The following is a 22,603-nucleotide window of genomic DNA, read 5'->3' on the forward strand; positions in this document are numbered from 1 at the left end:
CAAACTCACCTTATTCCCGCTCCCACGCCGTCCGGCAGCCATGGAGACCTGCTCTCTTCTGCGCAGGTCTCCAGGGGGTTGAACACAGCGTCTATGAAAGGCGCTGATTGGCTGGGCAGGATGACTTTCCCTGCCAGTCAGTCAGCGCCTTTCATCGACGGAAGCGTCACTGGTACAAAAGGTACCAGTCGCTTCATTCGTGGAGAGGCGCTGAAAGACCGGGCACGGAACGTGCCCGTTCATTCATTGCTTCTAATTGTACCGGTGTCCTTGCGACACAGGTACAATTATAGTGCAGGAGGAGGGGGCGCTGGCGCCCCCCTCTGAACTGCGCCCGGGGCACATGCCCCGCTTGCCCCCCCCTAGCTACGCCCCATTTAAGATTTTGCTGCCCCCGTCCACCCCACCGCCCCCAAGGGGGTGGGGATGTTTTTTTTTGGCGTTAACTGGTAGATTTTATGACCACATTAAATCCACCACATTTCAACCCTGTACCTCGAGCCATTCAAAAGTTATGAGGGTGTTCCAGAACTTTTGGTGGGCACTGTATATACTATATGTGATATGTGATATGTGATTCTCTCTCTCGTCTATTTCAGGGACGTTTGTGTCGGCGTTCACTGTACTGTGCGGAGCCAGGACCGACCTCCCCGACCGCCATATGTGCTGCGTGTTCTGGCTGAACATAGCTGCAGCCCTTATCCAAATCCTCACAGCGATCGTCATGGTCGGATGGATCATGAGTATATTCTGGGGGATGGACATGGTCATTCTGGCAAGTAAGTGCCACTTTTCAGGGTTCATTGGGTTCACAGGACGCCAAGATTCCTTTTTAGCAGCTGCCAAGACAATCAAAGTGAATTGCAATATACTACTGCCCTAAATAATGGTGCAAGTAAAATCACAAATATTCTCGAGTCATCTTCTTGTATGAAGCCTTTTAATACTTTCTTGGGCCATTTCTAAATTATTTTGTGTTATTGAGTGGCAGCAATCTTCATCTTTCCCATTCCCTCTCCTACTGCTCTGCCAATGTAAGTGTCAGTCTTTACTGCAGTTCTAAAATTCCATTCACAAACCAGGAAGCCCAGGATGAACAGTGCTGCAGTATATAAAATTTGGGAGGACACAGGAAGAAGACAGGTCATTTTAATGGAAAGATGAGTAGATTTATTAAATAAAATATGGGACTACCAGCAATAATGCATCTGCAACTACTATAGGGACTCCTAATATATTTTTTTAAATCTGCAAAGGCTCTTTCTTAGGCTCTGGTCCCCACACATATAGAAGGAGCCTGTAATGTCGGGGTAGGGAGACAGACAAGTGAGCCCTAATCTACCCGCCACTCAGTCCCTGCCTACTTGCAACGACCCGCCCTAGGCGACGGGGTACAACTGGGCGACGGTCCCTACACTCAATAGGTGCACGACAGACAAACAGACAAGGGTACAAAAAGACAGGGAAATGGGAAAGTTGCCCACGGGGACACCGTGAGCAACAAGCGAAGTGAACGAGCCGAGTCAAACCAGGAGATGAGCGAGGTACAAAAACGCAGAGCAGAAGAGTGGTCAGTAAAGCCAAGGTCAAACACAAGCAGAGGATAAGTAGTTCAGAAGCTGCAGCAGGGCTAGGAAACCAGCAGAGAAGAATCACAAGCAAAGGAGGAACAGGAAAGGCAGGTATAAATAGAGAGAGGGCGGGAGCTAGCTCAGTCTGGCCAGGCTGCGATAGGCTCTCCCACTCCTAAGCCTGCCATCCTGAGTGGTGGAAGATGGAGTCAGTCTCACAGACATAGAAGCAGGTGCAGACTGATTACCTATGGGCGTCGACACAGAAGTTGTGTCTGGCAGATCCTTTACAGTACCCCCCCTTTTATGAGGGGCCACCGGACCCTTTCTAGGTGGACCTGGTTTATTGGGGAAACGCAGGTGGAACCTCCTGAGCAATACCCCAGCGTGAACATCCCGTGCGGGTACCCAAGTCCTCTCCTCAGGCCCGTATCCCCTCCAATGGACCAGGTACTGGAGGGAGCCTTGGACCATCCTGCTGTCCACAATCTTGGCCACCTCAAATTCTACCCCCTCAGGGGTGAGAACAGGGATCGGAGGTTTCCTCGAGGGAGCCAAGGACGGGGAGCAGCGTTTAAGGAGGGAGGCATGAAACACGTCGTGTACTCGAAAATACGGGGGCAACTCCAGTCGGAAGGAGACAGGGTTAAGGACTTCAATGACCTTGTATGGCCCTATAAACCGGGGAGCAAACTTCTTGGATGGGACTTTAAGGCGCAAATTTTTGGACGATAGCCACACCAGATCCCCGACCACAAACAAGGGGTTAGCAGAACGTTTTCTATCTGCCTGAGTCTTTTGTATGCTCTGGGACGCCTCTAGGTTCTTCTGAACCTGGGCCCAGACTGTGCACAGTTCCCGATGAACAACATCTACCTCGGGATTGTTGGAACTACCAGGTGAAACGGAGGAGAACCGTGGATTAAACCCAAAATTACAGAAAAAGGGGGAGACCCCTGACGAGTTACTGACCCGGTTATTAAGGGAAAATTCGGCGAGGGGAATGAATGAGACCCAATCATATTGACAGTCAGAGATAAAACACCTTAAATATTGTTCTAGAGACTGATTAGTCCTCTCAGTTTGGCCATTAGTTTCAGGATGGAAGGCAGAGGAGAAGGACAGATCAATCTCCAACTTTTTACAGAAGGCTCTCCAAAACAAAGAAACAAATTGTACCCCTCTGTCAGAAACAATATTGACAGGGACCCCATGGAGACGCAGGATGTGTTTGACAAACAAGGTAGCTAACGTCTTAGCATTGGGTAGTTTCTTGAGGGGCACAAAGTGGCACATCTTACTGAAGCGGTCTACTACAACCCACACCACCGACTTGCCTTGAGATGGAGGCAAATCGGTGATGAAATCCATGGAGATATGGGTCCAACGGGCAAAGAACATAGTAAGCCCGCTGGTCGGGACCTGGGAGTCTTGGACCTAGCACAAACTTCACAAGCGGCGACGTAGGCCTTAACGTCTTTGAGCAACCCAGGCCACCAATAGTTTCTGGCAATGAGGTGCTTGGTACCTAGGATGCCTGGATGGCCAGATAGTGCAGAGTCATGATTTTCCCTAAGTACCCTTAGCTGGAATTGTAGGGGAACAAACAGCTTGTTCTCAGGAAGGTTCCCGGGAGCTGAACCTTGATCAGCCGCAATTTCAGAGACTAAATCAGAATCAATAAAGGAAATGATTATACCTGGAGGCAAAATACAAGCAGGATCTTCCTCCGAAGGAGGGCTGGCCATGAAGCTACGCGACAGTGCATCAGCCTTAATATTTTTAGACCCAGCCCTATAGGTGACCAAAAAGTTGAATCTGGTAAAAAATAACGCCCATCGAGCTTGTCTCGGGTTTAGCCTCCAGGCAGATTCTAGGAAAACCAGATTCTTGTGATCGGTAAGGACCGTTACCTGGTTCCTAGCCCCCTCCAGGAAGTGGCGCCACTCTTCAAATGCCCATTTAATGGCTAAGAGTTCGCGGTTGCCAATATCATAGTTACTCTCAGTGCGTGAAAACTTCCTGGAGAAGTAGGCACAGGGGCGGAGATGGGGGAGGGACCTTGTACCCTGGGACAAGACAGCCCCCACTCCCACCTCGGACGCGTCAATCTCCACGATAAATGGCTCCATTTGGTTGGGCTGAACTAGCACTGGGGCTGAGATAAAGCACTTCTTAAGGACCTCAAAAGCCTGGACAGCCTCAGGAGGCCAGTGGAGGAGATCAACACCTTTGCGAGTGAGATCCGTAAGAGGCTTAGTGATGACCGAGCAGTTAGCAATAAATCTCCTGTAATAATTAGCGAACCCCAGGAAGCACAGTAACTCCTTCAGGGAGGCAGGTTGGACCCATTCCGCTACAGCCTGGACCTTGGCGGGGTCCATGCGGAATTCATGAGGAGTGAGGATTTGACCCAAAAACGGTATCTCCTGCACCCCAAACACACATTTTTCGGTCTTAGCAAACAGTTTGTTTTCCTGAAGGGCCTGGAGCACCTTCCTGACATGCTCAATGTGGGAGGACCAATCCTTGGAAAACACAAGTATGTCATCAAGGTACACTACAAGAAATACCCCCAGGTAGTCTCTTAAAATCTAATTTATGAAATTCTGGAAGACCGCGGGAGCATTACACAACCCAAAGGGCATGACGAGGTATTCAAAATGACCTTCGGGCGTGTTAAACGCAGTCTTCCACTCATCCCCCTCTTTGATGCGGATAAGGTTATAAGCCCCCCGTAGATCAAACTTAGAGAACCATTGGGCCCCCTGAACCTGATTGAAGAGATCAGGAATCAAAGGAAGGGGATACTGGTTCCTTACAGTGACCTTATTCAAGTTTCGGTAGTCAATGCATGGCCTAAGACCACCATCCTTCTTCCCTACAAAGAAGAAGCCAGCACCTACCGGAGAAGTAGAGGGGCGAATGTAACCCTTGGCCAGGCATTCCTGGATATACTCTCTCATGGCTTCACGTTCGGGACAAGAGAGATTAAATATCCTACCTTTAGGGAGCTTAGCTCCAGGTACCAAATCAATTGCGTAATCGTATTCTCTATGAGGTGGTAACACTTCGGAGGCCTCTTTAGAGAAAACATCAGCGAAGTCCTGAACAAACTCAGGTAGAGTGTTCACCTCCTCAGGGAGAGAAATAGAATTAACAGAAAAACATGACGTCAAGCATTCATTACCCCATTTGGTAAGATCCCCAGTATTCCAGTCAAACGTGGGATTATGCAACTGCAACCAGGGAAGGCCTAAAACCAAATCGGACGATAATCCCTGCATCACCAGTACAGAGCACTGCTCCAAATGCATGGAGCCAACAAGGAGTTCAAAAACAGGGGTATGCTGTGTAAAATAACCATTAGCAAGAGGAGTGGAGTCGATACCCACTACCGGGACAGGTTTAGGCAAATCAATCAAAGGCATAGCTAGAGACATAGAAAATTCCACAGACATAATATTAGCAGAAGACCCTGAATCCACGAAGGCACTGCCGGTAGCAGACCTACCACCAAAAGAGACCTGAAAGGGAAGCAAGATTTTATTACGTTTCATATTTACGGGAAATACCTGTGCGCCCAAGCGACCTCCCCGATGGTCACTTAGGCGCGGAAGTTCTTCCGGCTGCTTATTCTGACGCCTAGGACAGGTGTTCACTTGATGCTTGTCATCCCCACAGTAGAAGCAGAGACCATTCTTCCTGCGGAACTCTCTACGTTGTTGGGGGGACACGGAAGCCCCGAGTTGCATAGGTACCTCCGAGTCTTCCGTGGAAGAACGAAGCAACGGAACCTCGGGAGGCATCATGGGGGAGTCAGAGGAGAAAACACAAATACGTTCAAGTCGTCGTTCCCTGAGACGTCGGTCAAGTCGTACCGCTAAAGCCATAACCTGATCTAGGGAGTCAGAAGAGGGATAGCTAACTAGCAGATCTTTCAGGGCATTCGACAGACCCAACCTAAACTGGCTTCTTAAGGCAGGGTCATTCCACCGAGAAGCTACGCACCACTTCCTAAAGTCAGAACAATACTCCTCAACAGGTCTCTTACCCTGACGTAAGGTCACCAGCTGACTCTCGGCAAAGGCAGTCTTGTCAGTCTCGTCATAAATGAGCCCGAGTGCAGAAAAGAAAAGATCAACGGAGGAAAGTTCAGGGGCGTCAGGAGGCAAGGAGAAGGCCCATTCTTGGGGCCCGTCCTGGAGCCGGGACATAATTATACCCACCCGCTGGCTCTCCGAACCAGAGGAGTGGGGCTTTAAGCGAAAATAGAGCCTACAACTCTCCCGAAAGGAGAAAAAAGTGTTCCGGTCCCCTGAGAACCGGTCGGGCAACTTGAGGTGGGGTTCAAGAGGTGACGGGCACTACCATGGTAGCATCAGGCTGGTTGACCCTCTGAGCCAGGGCCTGGACCTGTAGGGAGAGGCCCTGCATTTGCTGAACCAGGGTCTCAAGGGGGTCCATAGTAGTGTCAGGGACCAGGGTAGACTAGGTATATGGGCTTGTGATTATGTAATGTCGGGGTAGGGAGACAGACAAGTGAGCCCTAATCTACCCGCCACTCAGTCCCTGCCTACTCGCAACGACCCGCCCTAGGCGACGGGGTACAACTGGGCGACGGTCCCTACACTCAATAGGTGCATGACAGACAAACAGACAAGGGTACAAGAAGACAGGGAAATGGGAAAGTTGCCCACGGGGACACCGTGAGCAACAAGCGAAGTGAACGAGCCGAGTCAAACCAGGAGATGAGCGAAGTACAAAAACGCAGAGCAGAAGAGTGGTCAGTAAAGCCAAGGTCAAACACAAGCAGAGGATAAGTAGTTCAGAAGCTGCAGCAGGGCCAGGAAACCAGCAGAGCAGAATCACAAGCAAAGGAGGAACAGGAAAGGCAGGTATAAATAGACAGAGGGCGGGAGCTAGCTCCGTCTGGCCAGGCTGCGATAGGCTCTCCCACTCCTAAGCCTGCCATCCTGAGAGGTGGAAGATGGAGTCAGTCTCACAGACATAGAAGCAGATGCAGACTGATTACCTATGGGCGTCGACACAGAAGTTGTGTCTGGCAGATCCTTTACAGAGCCCATTTTAGATTTTGAACATCCGGCCTTATTATAGATCAGGGGAGATTGAATATCGGGCAGTGTCTTTAAGACGGATAACTACAGACAGGTTATAGGGTGACCAGCTGGCCCGGATTTGAGAGCTGAACATGTGAAGTGTAATGGAGGAGAAGGAAAGGGGGTGACAATGCGTAATCATGCTGAACCCTGAACTATGGGTGGGGGACAAAATCTGCCTTTGTCACTTAGAGAGCTTGTCCCTCTTCTGCCAGGCTGCAGCTAATAAAACCAAGGTAGGAGGAGAAGCTAGCTACTTCCTCCCTCACTGATGTCTCCACAAACTACACACTCTATATACAGAGATTCGATCAAGCATGTCTCTGCACAGTGAAAGAGATGGCTGCCAGGAAGGACTGTAAGACGAGGTGTGGACATTCTGGGTTACCGGGTGGAAGAAAAGGCAAGCCCATGAATAGTAATATGGCTGACAATGATATATGTCAGATAGCTACTTCCTGTTTCAGAAATTGAAGAAGTCTGAAGCACACTGGAAGTTCACTTCAATGATTTTGAGTTTTATATAATACAGCCGTATACTGGGACAAGATTCCCGGTCATGTAACCATAACACCAAGATGCAATGCGGGTAGACTAAACGCTCTAATCTGGCATCAGGCTCTTTGTCTAATGATACAGGGAAGTTATTTGTTCTACTAGAAGAATGTGTCTGGTTAATTGTTCACTGAGGTTTTATATAAACGTTCTAGATCACCCGGGGCCCCATACTGTAAATATGTCAGATACAGGAGCTGATGGAGGCAGATGTATTTACACAAGTCATAATATATGAATTGTATAAGCCACATATATACTGTTGTAGGGATATTGTGTGACATTATACTAATGTAAGGACAGACTGAAATGGATGTGTTTGGAAAGTTGAGTCACAACACAGATACAATGAGGATTCTGCAAGAAGGGAACAAATTTTCTTATTGTATACTGAAGAAGATTTCTGCTACATGGACTGGTTAGAGGTTCTCTACTTTTTACAGTACCTTTTTATTAGAAGTTCCTCTAAAAATAAGCTAATCTCAGGGAGAATTGCAGGTAGGACCTCCAGCGATCAGCTGGGGGATAGACAGCAAGTGTTCAATTTCTCTGCAGCTCCACCAGAGGAGAAATGAAGCATTACATCATGCAAATTGAAATCAATAGGCTGTCTGTGTAATGTATGGTCCTCCAGCTGGAGAGACGCTCTTTGTAGCCACTCACTACTCTGACTAATTGATAATGGTCTTAATCAGAGGTCTCCCCCTCTCTTTTATTAAAATAAATCACCAAATTCCTTTGAGTCATCCAAAATTTTATAGTTTATGTGCTTCAGGGAAACTTGGGTGACAACATATATGGATCCCACAGGGATTGACAATCATCTATTCGAGAGCCCTGCGCAGAAAATCTGGCTATTTATGCCATGAAAGGCGACCAGGTACTGTACCATTAAGGAGCCTAGAAAAGCTGGGTGACATTATATCCGTCACTAAGAAACCATACCTCCTAACCGTCCCACTTTTTGCGGAACTGTCCGCGAATCAGGCCTCAAAAAGGACGAAGCTTATGCAAATATCCCAATAAAGTGGGCGTTCCTAGGCTGATCGGGGGTGGGTCTTAATTTGTCCCGTAAATGGGGATTCAAAAGTTGGGAGGTATGAAGAAACAGATGTAGCATTTGAACCTACATCAAGGACTAATATAAATTGGTAATTTTTCTTTTTAAATTTGTGAAGCTTAATCAAAGCGTCTTCTTTAAAAAAAAATTGCCACTTCAGTCAAGAGCCTTTCTCTTGATACTTTTCAAAAATTTCAAAAACATCTTAAATTCGGTGCATGCCATGTACTTCAGTTATTGGCGCCACTTTCTATATAACTCTGTCAGAGTTATCCCCCCAGTAAATGTGGGAAGAGCAAGTGGAACATTTTTCAGCTATTTTTGCTTTTTTTTTTTTAAAGAAATTGCGAGGGGAAAAAAAAAACAAGGAAAAAATATCTGTCTCTACTGTGAAGTGTTTGCTGTTATTTGTCAACATCAGGGTAACAGATTCCCTCTCTGTGAAGATCTCTGGGGTCCGCACGCCTGGCACAGACTCGTTCCATGTTGAGCTGCATCGGCGTGAATAATTTCTACATTCCTGAAATAAAGTTGACCTATTTTCCGTCTATCTGGTGTTTTACCTTTTCCTATGAGCAAATATCCTTTACCCAAGAGGCAGAGCGATAGTGCCCCAAAGACGGGCAGGCCTTAGGCAGATGGATAAACCTCTCTCCCCGGAGCCTCGTTTCCTTCTGTCTGAGTTTTCTAAATAGAGATTTCTCCCTTAATTAGCCCCCAGTGTCCCCTTACTGCGACGTCTTCTAGTTTACCCCACGGGGATAAGAGGGGGGCTTGGGACACTTGTAGTTGTCTAATAAGGGAAGACAACTAAGTCTGTTTATAGCTGGTATTTTAACATATTCAGAAAACCACCGAACCTCGATGACGTCACCGGATACATGGCGAATTTGGAAGCTGGTTATGCTTATGGGAATGTGACTGCATACCACTCACAGGCCCTCCAAGTTGACCCCTTTAGGGGTAAAGTGTAGATTATGACGATTCTGTACCGCTTTTACCACTTTAAAAAAATTCAACCAATGATCTCCAAGCTTCAAGGCGTCAGCAGGTCACACAGCACCGGAACGTGGAAGACTTTCAAAGGGACTGGTACGGGCGTAACTAGAATACATGGAGCCCCATAGCAATGTCCGGAATCCCTAGTGGTTTTTAATGGTTTAGGGGTTAAGACCTAATATCTCTGGTGGTCTAGGGTGCTGAAGGGGTTAAGGGTAATATCTGTGGCGCTCTAAGGAGGTTAAAGGTTAATACCTAATATTTATAGTGGTTAAGGACGACGAAAGGGTTATCTGCTGTGCTCTAGGACAGAAAAGGGTTAAAGTGAACATACAATTTAATTTTTTTATACCCTGAATTAACACAGAATATGTCTTTACAGGGGTCCGATACAGAACATGCAATGATAGAAATCCCCCATTTCCCTTCCCACCGTTATAAGTTTGTGATAAAATTCTAACTGCCTGCAATCACCACTAGGGGGAGCTCTCTGCATACAGATTTAAACAACTCCTATTGAAATGAATACTAGCTGCAATAAGTGTGTAAGGAGCTCCCCCTAGTGGTGGCTGCAGGCAAAGATAATTCATTATTCATCTATGTGGCTGCTTCTCAGTGGGTCCCCTCAACCTCTGGGCCCTTGGATATAGGCACATTTGGGGGCACTGTGGCTAGCATTTTTGGCAACACTGCAGCTGACATTTATGAAGACAGTGTTGCTGGCAATTATGAGAACTCTGACTGGTATCTATGGGATACTATACTTGGCACAAGGGGGGCACTGGTTGTCTCTTATGGGGCACTATATTGTCTTTATTATGCGTGTGCTGGCAAAATCTGAAAAGGGGCCCTCCCCACTATGAGCAGCTGAGTGCAGGAGATGGAAGAAATTAGATTATTATGGTCTCTCTTCGCTGTGTCTTCCCCGTTTCTTCTTCCATATTCTATTTTGACCCTAATATTACAGTGATCGCTAGCTGTCCCTCATCTCTGAGGCTCCTTTAACAGTGAAGACTGGCCCCTCAGCTGCTGGGCCCCATAATAGCTGCTAGTTATGCCTTTGTTCCAATAATCAGATCATGGGGACAAAATGATTGTTTCTAACTGACTGAAATCCATCCCATTGTTTATCAGACCTATTCACCCCTCTAAGAAAACTTCTCAGTTGCTGCCCATTATTGCTACTATAATCATTTCCATTCCTAAACTGATTTCTGAAGGGTGTGTCAGTCTTCACTGTAGTTCTGGCATTCTATTCATGAACCAGGAAGCTTGGGATGAACAGATCTTATTGATTCATTCAATCTGGCAGAGTAGTGTAGTGCAAGGATCAGCCGCTACAGTAATTAAGAAATATCGGAACACTATTTAATTAAGATAAATCTTGGCATCTTAACCTGGCGTGTAATTTTTTTGATTTCTCATGCATTTGAGTTCTGAAACATCCCGTCTCTGACATCCATGCTGGGAATTATTTGTTGCCGCCCAGCGCCAGAGCAGAGGATGGGTATCACCAAACATAGAGATCTAATTTTACACTGTTTTATCCTTGGTGGTTGTCATGACGATAAATCTAAGCGAAAATACGGCATAAGATTAACTCTTTAAAAAATATTTTCCATCATCTTGTCCGTGGGTAGATTACAGGAGGCTTAGCTACCCCAGAATGCCATGCAGCGAGGTGGAAGAGTTTCCTGGGACTTATAGTTCCACAACGGACAAGCCGCAGATTGCACGCAGTCCTATAGAATGATTTACAATGAGGCTCATGTATCATCATGACAAACAGAAATCTAAGGGTGTAGCTAGTAATGGCAATAATATTACATCCCCTTACGCCAGCTATGTGCGCCAAAACATTTTTACGTCCACGTGCAACAGGTCAGACCCCTCCCCCAGTCCATGTCAATTTAAAACAAAAGGACGTTGTTAGAAGAGTCATTCCAACAATCTAGAAGACTTCTTTATGTTCACGTATTCTGCTGTTGCTCTGCACAGTATTCACTCAGTAGTACGGCGTTGCTAGGCAACAGCCCCACGACATATGTTCCCCCCCCCACCCCAAAAATATATCTCCATACTGTGCCCATACAGGGGTCACATACCAGTTCTACACTGGCACGCAGCCAAATATTATCACACTGTGAATACAGTATAAATATATGCAGTGACTCACAGGTGACTTATTTTTGCTTGGACTCGTTCACTTTCCTTTTTCTCTCCAGACCACCATGATGCGTCTCTACAGAGTTTGCTGCCATCTTAATGCCACCATAATAGTAGTGCTCCCCTTTGTGTCCCACACAGTAATATTTCCACCACACAATACTAGTGCCCCCGCCGCATCCTTAGGATGTAAGTGGTGGTTGTCTGGTGATCTGAGGCACGAGCCAAAAATCTGGATGCCCGATGCTAGGGACGCCCCTGTTTATGAGATCAGCAGTTTGTGCTTCAGAGCTGCCCATCCTATTACAATGATAGGGATATGAGGAAAAAAAGACAGACAGAGCGCACCTCTAAGGTGATACCGTCGATTCAGGGTGTATAGCACTAACAAAGGTGTATTTGTGAAAAATGCACTCACCTTCTGTGGTTGGGTTAGAAGGTCGGCACAACTCGATCATCTAGCAAGTGGAGCCAATGTGCTCCATACTTAGGCAGTCTGCTGGCCCTCGGAGTGGACACCGGTGGCTGAATACTCAGTGGGATCCGATGTGGAGAATGGGTTCAAAGGCATTTGAAAAACTATCACTCCTTATTGAGGGTGCTCCTGCACTCATGTTGGAAGTCAGCCAAGTCCCCAGTAATGGAAAGGCCTCTCAGTAGGTGAAATATTTTTTAATTTCCATTACTGGGGACTTGGCTGAATTCCAACATGAGTGCAGGAGCACCCTCAATAAGGAGTGATAGTTTTTCAAGTGCTTTTGAACCCATCCTATTACAATGGGGGACAGAAATTGGCAACCAATGTCAGCCATTTTGGAGGCTATGTAGAACTGTTTTTAGTCACCCAGTCACAAAGCATCCATACAAGCAAACGCAGACCTTATTTCCATTTTCTATAAGTCTTTTGTATGTAAAGTGGCAGGTATAATAGTGTGTGTGTGTGTGTGTGTGTGTGTGTGTGTGTGTGTGTGTATGTATATATGTGTATGTGTATATATATATATATATATATGTGTATGTGTATATATATATATATATATATATATATATATATATATACTACCGTTCAAAAGTTTTGGGTCACGCAGACAATTTTGGGTTTTCCATGAACACTCACACTTATATTTATCAAATGAGTTGCAAAATGACTAGAAAATATAGTCAAGACATTGACAAGGTTAGAAATAATGATTTTTATTTGAAATAATAATTTTCTCCTTCAGACTTTGCTTTGGTCTTGGAATGCTCCATTTACAGCAATTACAGCATTGCAGACCTTTGGCATTCTAGCTGTTAATTTGCTGAGGTAATCGGGAGAAATTTCACCCCATGCTTCCAGAAGCCCCTCCCACAAGTTGGATTGGCTTGATGGGCACTTCTTGCGTACCATACGGTCAAGCTGCTCCCACAACAGCTCTATGGGGTTGAGATCTGGTGACTGCGCTGGCCACTCCATTACAGATAGAATACCAGCTGCCGGCTTCTTCCCTAAATAGTTCTTGCATCATTTGGAGGTGTGCTTTGGGTCATTGTCCTGTTGTAGGATGAAATTGGCTCCAATCAAGCGCTGTCCACAGGGTATGGCATGGCGTTGCAAAATGGAGTGATAGCCTTCCTTATTCAAAATCCCTTTTACCTTGTACAAATCTGCCACTTTACCAGCACCAGAGCAACCCCAGACCATCACATTACCTCCACCATGCTTGACAGATGGCGTCAGGCACTCTTCCAGCATCTTTTCAGTTGTCCAATGTCTGTGTGCTTTTGCCCATATTAATCTTTTCCTTTTATTAGCCAGTCTCAGATATGGCTTTTTCTTTGCCACTCTGCCCTGAAGGCCAGCATCCCGGAGTCGCCTCTTCACTGTAGACGTTGACACTGGCGTTTTGCGGGTACTATTTAATGAAGCTGCCAGTTGAGGACCTGTGAGGCGTCTATTTCTCAAACTAGAGACTCTAATGTACTTGTCTTGTTGCTCAGTTGTGCAGCGGGGGCCTCCCACTGCTCTTTCTACTCTGATTAGAGCCTGTTTGTGCTGTCCTCTGAAGGGAGTAGTACACACCGTTGTAGGAAATCTTCAGTTTCTTGGCAATTTCTCGCATGGAATAGCCTTCATTTCTAAGAACAAGAATAGACTGTCGAGTTTCACATGAAAGCTCTCTTTTTCTAGCCATTTTGAGAGTTTAATCGAACCCACAAATGTAATGCTCCAGATTCTCAACTAGCTCAAAGGAAGGTCAGTTTTATAGCTCCTCTAAACAGCAAAACTGTTTACAGCGGTGCTAACATAATTGCACAAGGGTTTTCAAGTGTTTTCTAATCATCCATTAGCCTTCTAACACAGTTAGCAAACACAATGTACCATTAGAACACTGGAGTGATGGTTGCTGGAAATGGGCCCCTATACACCTATGTAGATATTGCATTAAAAACCAGACGTTTGCAGCTAGAATAGTCATTTAGCACATTAACAATGTATAGAGTGTATTTCTGATGAATTTAATGTTATCTTCATTGAAAAAAACTGTGCTTTTCTTTCAAAAATAAGGACATTTCTAAGTGACCCTAAACTTTTGAATGGTAGTGTGTATGTGTGTGTATATATATATATATATATATATATATATATATGTATATATATATATATATATATACAGTCCAACAGTAGATGAACACAGCACTCCAATGGTTTCCAGAAAATCAGGCCATGTGCTCGTTACCTGGGGGTGAATCAATTCCCCAAAAAGATAGAAAGAAGCATAGAACACAGCAACGGCACCAGGACTTCAGAGTAGATGAAAGCAAAAAGTGGATTTATTCACCTCAGTAAAGCAACGTTTCGGTTCAACAGGAACCTTTCTCAAGCCATAAAAATATTTATAGGAGGAGCATACATAAATCGGCAATAAAACAATTATATGCATATTTCCATCTAAACATAAGGAAAAGTGTATCTCACTTTTCCTTATGTTTAGATGGAAATATGCATATAATTGTTTTATTGCTGATTTATGTATGCTCCTCCTATAAATATTTGACACTTTGTTAGTTTGTTATGGCTTGAGAAAGGTTCCTGTTGAACCGAAACGTTGCTTTACTGAGGTGAATAAATCCACTTTTTGCTTTCATCTACTCTGAAGTCCTGGTGCCGTTGCTGTGTTCTATGCTTCTTTATATATATATATATATATATATATATATATATATATATATATATATATATAGTAACTCCCATGGTGGTTATCATGACGGTAGCTTATCAGACAGATAAGAAGTGACGTGATAAGCTGCACAAATTTTAATTTACAAGCACCGCACATTTATATAGGTCACACACACCAAAACGCCCCAACCATATTCCTTTGAATCACAAGTAGGGCATATGACCATTCACCACACCCCAAAATGAATACTGAACCCAGACTCAGATCCCGAAGTGTATTTAGATTCAGACCCCCAAAACATTCAAACCCCTGATTAGACCCTAAAATAAACACAGACCCCAAAGTGTTTTTAACCTCAGAACAAACCCCCCAGTTACATACTTCTTTTGCTCTCGCCGGCGCACAGTCATGTTTCCTCCCGGGTCGTCCTGACGCCGGTACTGAGGAAGGAAGTGCTAGTCAGTCCCAGCATCAGTTAGGATGCAGGGGCGTAGCTAGGAAACACTGAGCCCCATATAAAACTTTTGTCTGGGCCCCCCTCCCCTGGGTGCCACCCCCAGCCCCCCTTGTGGATAGTGCCCCCTGTAGATAGTGCCAGGGGCGTAACTAGGTAAGACTGGGCCCCATAGCAATCTCTTGACCAGGCACCCCCCCCCCGGTGCCACAAGCAGCCCCCCTTATAAATAGTGCCCCTGTAGAATGTGCCATAATGCCCCCCTGTAGACAGTGCTATATAGCCCCGACTATAGACAGTGTCACACCCCATTTGTAGATAGTGCCCCTACCCCGCCTTGTAGGCAGTGCCATACAGCCCTCCTGTAGATATCGCAATGCAATAAAGCCCCCACTATATATAGCGCTATACAGCTCCCACTGTATATAGTGCCACACAGCCCCCTCCCTTGTATATAGTGCCACACATCCCCCCCTTAGTAGATAGTGCAGCACAGCCCCCCCTTAGTAGATAGTGCCGCACACAGACCCCTGTAAATTGCGCCACACTCAGCCCCCTGTAGATCGAGCCACAGCCCTCCCTCTTGTAAATAGTGCCATACTTTTCCCCATGTGTATAGTGCCACACAGCTCCCCCTTGTGTATAGTGCCACACAGCCCCCCCTTGTGTATAGTGCCACACAGCTCCCCCTTCTGTATAGTGCCACACAGCCCCCCTTTGTGTATAGTGCCACACAGCCCCCTTTGTGTATAGTGCCACACAGCCCCCCTTTGTGTATAGTGCCACACAGCCCCCCCTTGCGTATAGTGCCACATAGCTCCCCTTTTGTGTATAGTGCCACACAGCCCCCCCTTATGTATAGTGCCACAAGGCAATGGCGCATCCGAGAAAGTTGTATCAGCCAGGGGGATGTCCCTCAAACATGGAAAGGTGGGTTTGGAGGCAGGACTATGTGACTTCAGGATAGCGGCACCGCCCCATGACCCTCTAATGAGTAATTAGCATATAGTGTGTGCCGTTTTAAAAGTGGATTTTAAAGATTTTGCTGCATCTGAAAAAAACATACAAGGGAATGTTTGGAAATATTGTCAGGTCATGTATTACCGCATGGTGGCGGTTCAAGGGGTTAAAACTATCTGACAGATTCCCATTAAATATACAATGAATTGAGAACAATTCCATCTGCCCTGCAATTTTGTTATTATAAATATATCCTATATAATTACAGATCCAGAACCAAGCTCTGACATATATACAGCACCACAACCAAGCTCAATACATAAATACAGCACTAGAACCAAGCTCAGTACATAAATACAGCACTAGAACCAAGCTCAGTACATAAATACAGCACTAGAACCAAGCTCAGTACATAAATACAGCACTAGAACCAAGCTCAGTACATAAATACAGCACTAGAACCAAGCTCTGACATATATACAGCACCAGAACCAAGCTCAGTACATATATACAGCACCAGAACTAACCTCAGTACATAAATACAGCACCAGAACAAACCTCAGTACATAAATACAGCACTAGAACCAAGACCATACATATATGCAGCACCAGAACAACCTCAATATATAAATACAGCTCCAGAACCAAGCTCAGTACATATATACAGCACCAGAACAAAGCTCAATACATATATACAGCACCAGAACCAACCTCAGTTCATAAATACTGCACTAGAACCAAGCTGAGTACATATATACATCCCCAGAACCAAGCTCAGTACATATATACATCTCCAGAACCAAACTCATTACATATATACAGCACCAAAACCAATCTCATACGTATATACAGCACCAGAACAAGGCTCAGTACTTACATACAGCATCAGAACCAAGATTAGTACTGTACATATATACAACACCAGAACAAATACAGCTCAATTTAGTGCAACCCCTGCCATATAGGTTTGTACGGCGTAAAACTACAGCTCCCAGCATGGGCCGAACAATCGTGATACATTGCACCTCTAACTATAATAGCAACATACTCTGTGTCCCACACACACACACACCGTGCCCCCTGTAGATAGTGCCCCCATAGAGCTTCTGTAGATAGTGACCTACATAGAAGCCCCTGTAGATAGTGCCTACAAATGGACTCCAGAGCTGCAAGGCTACATAGTGCTAACCACTGAGCCACCGTGCTGCCCTTCATATATCTTCCCCTATAGATAAAGTTCCACGTATAGCCCACCTCTGTAGATAGTCTCACATATAGCTCCCCCTGTGTATATATAGTGTACATATAGCCACCCTGTAGCTAGTGCCCCACAGGTAACCCACCCCTGTATATAGTGTCCCACATATAGCCCACCCCTATAGAAAGTGCCCTAAAAATATCTCCCCTATAGATAGTACTCTACATATAGCCCACCCCTGTATAGTGTCTCACATATAGCTCCCCCTGTATATAGTGCCCCACATATAGACCCCCCTGTAGATAGTGCTTCACATCCCCACATATAAACCCCCCTGTAGATAGTGGTCCACATATTAATCCCCCTGTATATAGTGGCCCACATCTCCACATATAGACCCGCCCTGGAGATAGTGGTCCACATATTAATCCCCCTGTATATAGTGGCGCACATCCCCACATATAGACCCCCCTGTATAAAGTGGCCGACATCCCCACATATAGACCTCCCTGTAGACAGTGCCCCACATCCCCACATATAGACCCTCCTGTATATAGTGGCCCACATATAGACGACCCCCCCTGTAGATAGAGCCCCCACTATAGATAATGCCAGCCACATTTTTATTTTATTATAAAAAAAACAAAAAACTTTACATACTCACATGATCCCGTTCCCGCGCAGTCCGATGGCAATATAGACATGCTCTCTTCTGAGCGGGTCTGCTGGAGCTGAATGACGCGTCGTTCAATGACGCTGATTGGCGGGGCAGAATTACTTGCCCCGTCAATCAGCACCTTTCAAGCACGGAAGCGGCGTGATGACGTCATCGCGCCGCTAGCGTCGTTGAAAGGAGCTCACTGGTGGGGCAAGTCATTCTGCCCAGCCAATCAGCATCATTGTAAGGCGTTGAATGGTCATGGCATGGAACATGCCCGGCCATTCAGCGCTAATGTATGGATTTGGCTGTCACTAGCACTGGGGCCTCCTCCGGTGCTAGCGACGCCTATGGGCATGAGAGGGCCTGTGTCGCCCTGCCCATACTTGCTGGAGGCTGGGCGGCGCCGGCCCAGTAGTAGCGGCGCTACCGCTGTAGCAGCCATAACGGCTGATAGTGGCGCCACTGGGTATATGGGGGGGCGTGTCGGCTGGCGGCACAGGCCCCCTCATGCCACGGGCCCCGTAGCAACCGCTATGGCTACTTCCGCAGTAGTTACACCACTGGACAGTGCCATACAGCCCCCTGCTGTAGATTGTGCCATAAAGCCCCCCCCCCTGTAGACAGTGCTATACTGCCCCCCCCTGTAGACAGTGCTATACAGCCCCCCCCCGTACAGCGCTATACTGCCCCCCTTGTATATAGCGCTCCCACCTCCCTTGTACATAGTGCGATATATCGCCCCCAAACAAAAACATTTATACTCACCTGGGCCAAGTTCCCCCGACGAACGGAGCAGCTCCTCAACCCTGATGAGATCCTTGTGTAGGCCCGCGTGATCCAGTGACACCATCACGCCGGCCTCCGCAGGGATCCTGACCGAATGTGGCCTGTAGCCTATGGCAGAGCAGGGAGCTACCTCCCTGCTCTGCGATAGTGTACAATAGTCTCTGCGTCCTAAGGACGCGGCATATACTATTGAATGTGGCATCTCTACTACTGTAGCAGCCTCATGCCGCGGGCCCCGTAGCAGCCGCTATAGCTGCTACAGCGGTAGTTACGCCACTGTAGAATGCGGCCTCTTCCAGGATTCCCGGAGGTATCCCCATTTTTCAGGAGTCTCCCAGAAATTCCAGTGGTGTAGCCCAGTTGGGGGTAGTTGACGAAGCAGCTGCTTTGGGGCCCGGAATCTTAGGGGCCCAAAAACCATTGAAAGAAACTTAATTCCCATCAGCCCTGAGATTCCTTTTGATAGGATTCTCCCTGACACAGCGCCCCCTGTAGGTTCGGAATGTTCCCATAGATGTCTAATGTGTATCCCAACCACCGATGAAAAATGGCTGACAGTTACACGTAGACAATCGCCGTTGACCATTTTGCTCTTTTACATGTGGTAATAATCGTCATGGCCGCTCATAATCACTCGGATCTTGGCGTAAACGAACGCACACAAAACCGACATACGTTTCTTTAATGTATTCAAAGTTCCTACAGTGTAGAGAACCCAATTACTGCATGGTGATTTGACAACACTTTACTTAATGCTGCTGCTAACCGGATTACCGCTAATTACATGGCGCCTTCAAGTACCGTAATTATATCTGTCAGACAAACCACATACAACGATTTCTTTACTACATTTTGGTAAATTCATTAGCAGAAAAATTAAGAAGCTCACTTATCTTATCTGATATTATTTACTACTCTGGTACCCAGCTTTCCCAGAGCCCTGAATGGTTAGTTGTACAATAATATAGGAGTGAGGGATGTATTACTGCATAGTTAGGCAGATTTTTAATTAAGCAGTCTGGAAAGCTGGGTGGTGACCTGTTTGGGGGGGGGGGGGCTGTGATGGCGGCCATATTGTTTGTTACCCAGTTTTCTCAGAACAGCTGAATAGGATTTTAAACAACTTGGCAGAAAAGGATGGACTCAAAGATTTGTCTTGTTTTTGCAGGCATCACATATCTTCATATCTGTATTTTCTTATACAGAGCTCCAAAATCCCTGCTTCTGTTCTCACAGCTGTAGAGTAAAATGATATAATTCTGTCTGGCTGCAGTCACCACTAGGGGGAGCTCACTACATACAGCTATATAATGCTCCCATAGGGTTACATGATAACATTCTGCTGCCTGCAACCACCACTAGGGGGAGCTCACTACAAACCGATTTGTACAGCTCCCATAAAATTAAATACTTGTCCTTTTTAGGGCCCGAGAGTAGGAGCTCCATTCAGTAGTGGCCGCAGGCAAAATAATTCTTTATATATGGGAAGCAGGGGATTTGGAACGCTGTATAAGAAAACGGAGCATTGGCTTCCCATATTATCTGGTTTCTAGGCAGAGGGCCCAGGGCAGTGCCAGTTGCATGAATTGTCAGTCCACCAATGCTTTTCCAGCAAATCTGGAATATATGTGTGTGTTACTGGCGGAGATGCCCCCTGGGGGCGGTCAGTGTTGTTGCAGCCTATTATGGGCTTGTATGAGTGACGAGAATGATTTCCAATGATTGTATTCCTAATTTCCACTATTTTCTCTTCTTTTTTCATGCTTCTCTCGGATAATATCCTTATTTCACAGTCTCCCAAGGTAGGTGGTGCAGTCATAGGGGGTTACCTGTATACAGAAATGGATCTGATAATAAACATTATCTATCTATCTATCTCTCATATCTATCTCTCATATCTATCTATCTATCTATCTATCTATCTATCTATCTATCTATCTATCTATCTATCTATCTCTCATATCTATCTATCTATCTATCTCATATCTATCTATCTATCTCATATCTATCTATCTATCTATCTATCTATCTATCTATCTATCTATCTCATATCTATCTATCCCATATCTATCTATCTATCTATCTATCTATCTATCTATCTATCTATCTCTCATATCTATCTATCTATCTATCTATCTATCTATCTATCTCATATCTATCTATCTATCTCATATCTATCTATCTATCTATCTATCTATCTATCTCATATCTATCTATCCCATATCTATCTATCTATCTATCTATCTATCTATCTATCTATCTATCTATCTATCTATCTATCCCATATCTATCTATCTATCTATCTATCTCTCATATCTATCTCTCATATCTATCTCTCATATCTATCTATCAATCTCTCATATCTATCTATCAATCTCTCATATCTATCTATCTCATATCTATCTATCTCATATCTATCTCTCCTATCTATCTATCTATCTCATATCTATCTATCTCATATCTATCTATCTATCTATCTATCTATCTATCTATCTATCTCATATCTATCTATCTCATATCTATCTATCTATCTATCTATCTATCTATCTATCTATCTATCAATCTCTCATATCTATCTATCTCATATCTATCTATCTCATATCTATCTCTCCTATCTATCTATCTATCTCATATCTATCTATCTATCTATCTATCTATCTATCTATCTATCTATCTATCTATCTATCTCATATCTATCTATCTCATATCTATCTATCTCATATCTATCTATCTATCTATCTATCTATCTATCAATCTCTCATATCTATCTATCTATCTATCTATCTATCTATCTATCTATCTATCTCATATCTATCTATCTCATATCTATCTATCTCATATCTATCTATCTATCTATCTATCTATCAATCTCTCATATCTATCTATCTATCTATCTATCTATCTATCTATCTATCTATCTCATATCTATCTCATATCTATCTCATATCTATCTCATATCTATCTATCTATCTATCTATCTATCTATCTCTCATATCTATCTATCTATCTATCTATCTATCTATCTATCTATCTCTCTTCCAATTCCATTTTAACCAATTTGTATATTTATTTGCAGGCTATAAGGAACAAGGAATCCCCCAACAGCTGTAACTACAACCTCCAACATACAGGGGAAGTCGGAGACATGTTTTGGTGCTTATGTTTTCTTCTAGAACAGTTTTATAATAGAGAAGACAAACACCAGGACGTTCATTCACATTGGCGGCGTGGGCCGGCGATATATAAGGGGACCTACAGACAAATATCCAGTTGGTCAACTGAGATCGAAATATTGTCCTATAACAATGAAAGAACTTTTCCTGCTGTGTTATTATCCTGATCCTGGACCTGTCCTCTCCCGAAACTCCACAGTCATTATACACTCAGTATCAGCACTCGCCTCCGGAAACTTCCTCCATGCTCCTATCCTGAAGGGTCTACTCACCGGTCTCCATATTTAGTTCGGACCAAATGGTGAGGCGGGGGGAGCGGGGCTTATGGGCGTGAACGACAGAGAAAATTAAGCAATTCTTTGAACAATGGAGTGCGGCTCGGTATTACCCAAGAAATCAAAAATTAAGCCTCCTGATGTTGAGCCCTCGAACTGTGGGACGCAAGGAAACCGCCCATCATTCATTAATTACAAGGGACTCAAATGGCCGTCAAAGCCCACGTGTCTGATTATTCTGTACTTCTGAAGAAACATTTTCTGGTAAAGATCCAGAATTTTTATCGGTGTTACTTTCTCCTGTAAACCTGTGTACTTTCTTCATATGTTCCTGGGTATTGAGTTTGGGTTGCGGGTTCATCCTAATACTAATTAGACTTTTTTGGGGAAAATTGAACCGAATTTTTGGGAAAATTTGGATCATTTTTAAGCTGCGTTCACATCTTCGTCAGGGCTCGGTT

General features: G+C 45.0%; 1 protein-coding gene across 1 annotated transcript in view; it reads left to right on the forward strand.

The window, feature by feature from the left end:
• Window positions 1-21,805, forward strand: part of STUM (stum, mechanosensory transduction mediator homolog) — a 62,016-nt gene extending 40,211 nt beyond the window's left edge. Inside the window, exons 2-4 of the mRNA XM_075863766.1 lie at window positions 600-779; window positions 20,488-20,496; window positions 21,771-21,805. Coding sequence (XP_075719881.1) covers window positions 600-779; window positions 20,488-20,496; window positions 21,771-21,805 — 224 coding nt within the window. The remainder of the gene's footprint in view (window positions 1-599; window positions 780-20,487; window positions 20,497-21,770) is intronic.
• Window positions 21,806-22,603: the final 798 nt, after the last annotated feature.

The sequence above is a fragment of the Rhinoderma darwinii genome, chromosome 4 (assembly GCF_050947455.1).
Source record: "Rhinoderma darwinii isolate aRhiDar2 chromosome 4, aRhiDar2.hap1, whole genome shotgun sequence".
NCBI classification, from domain to species: Eukaryota; Metazoa; Chordata; class Amphibia; order Anura; family Rhinodermatidae; genus Rhinoderma; species Rhinoderma darwinii.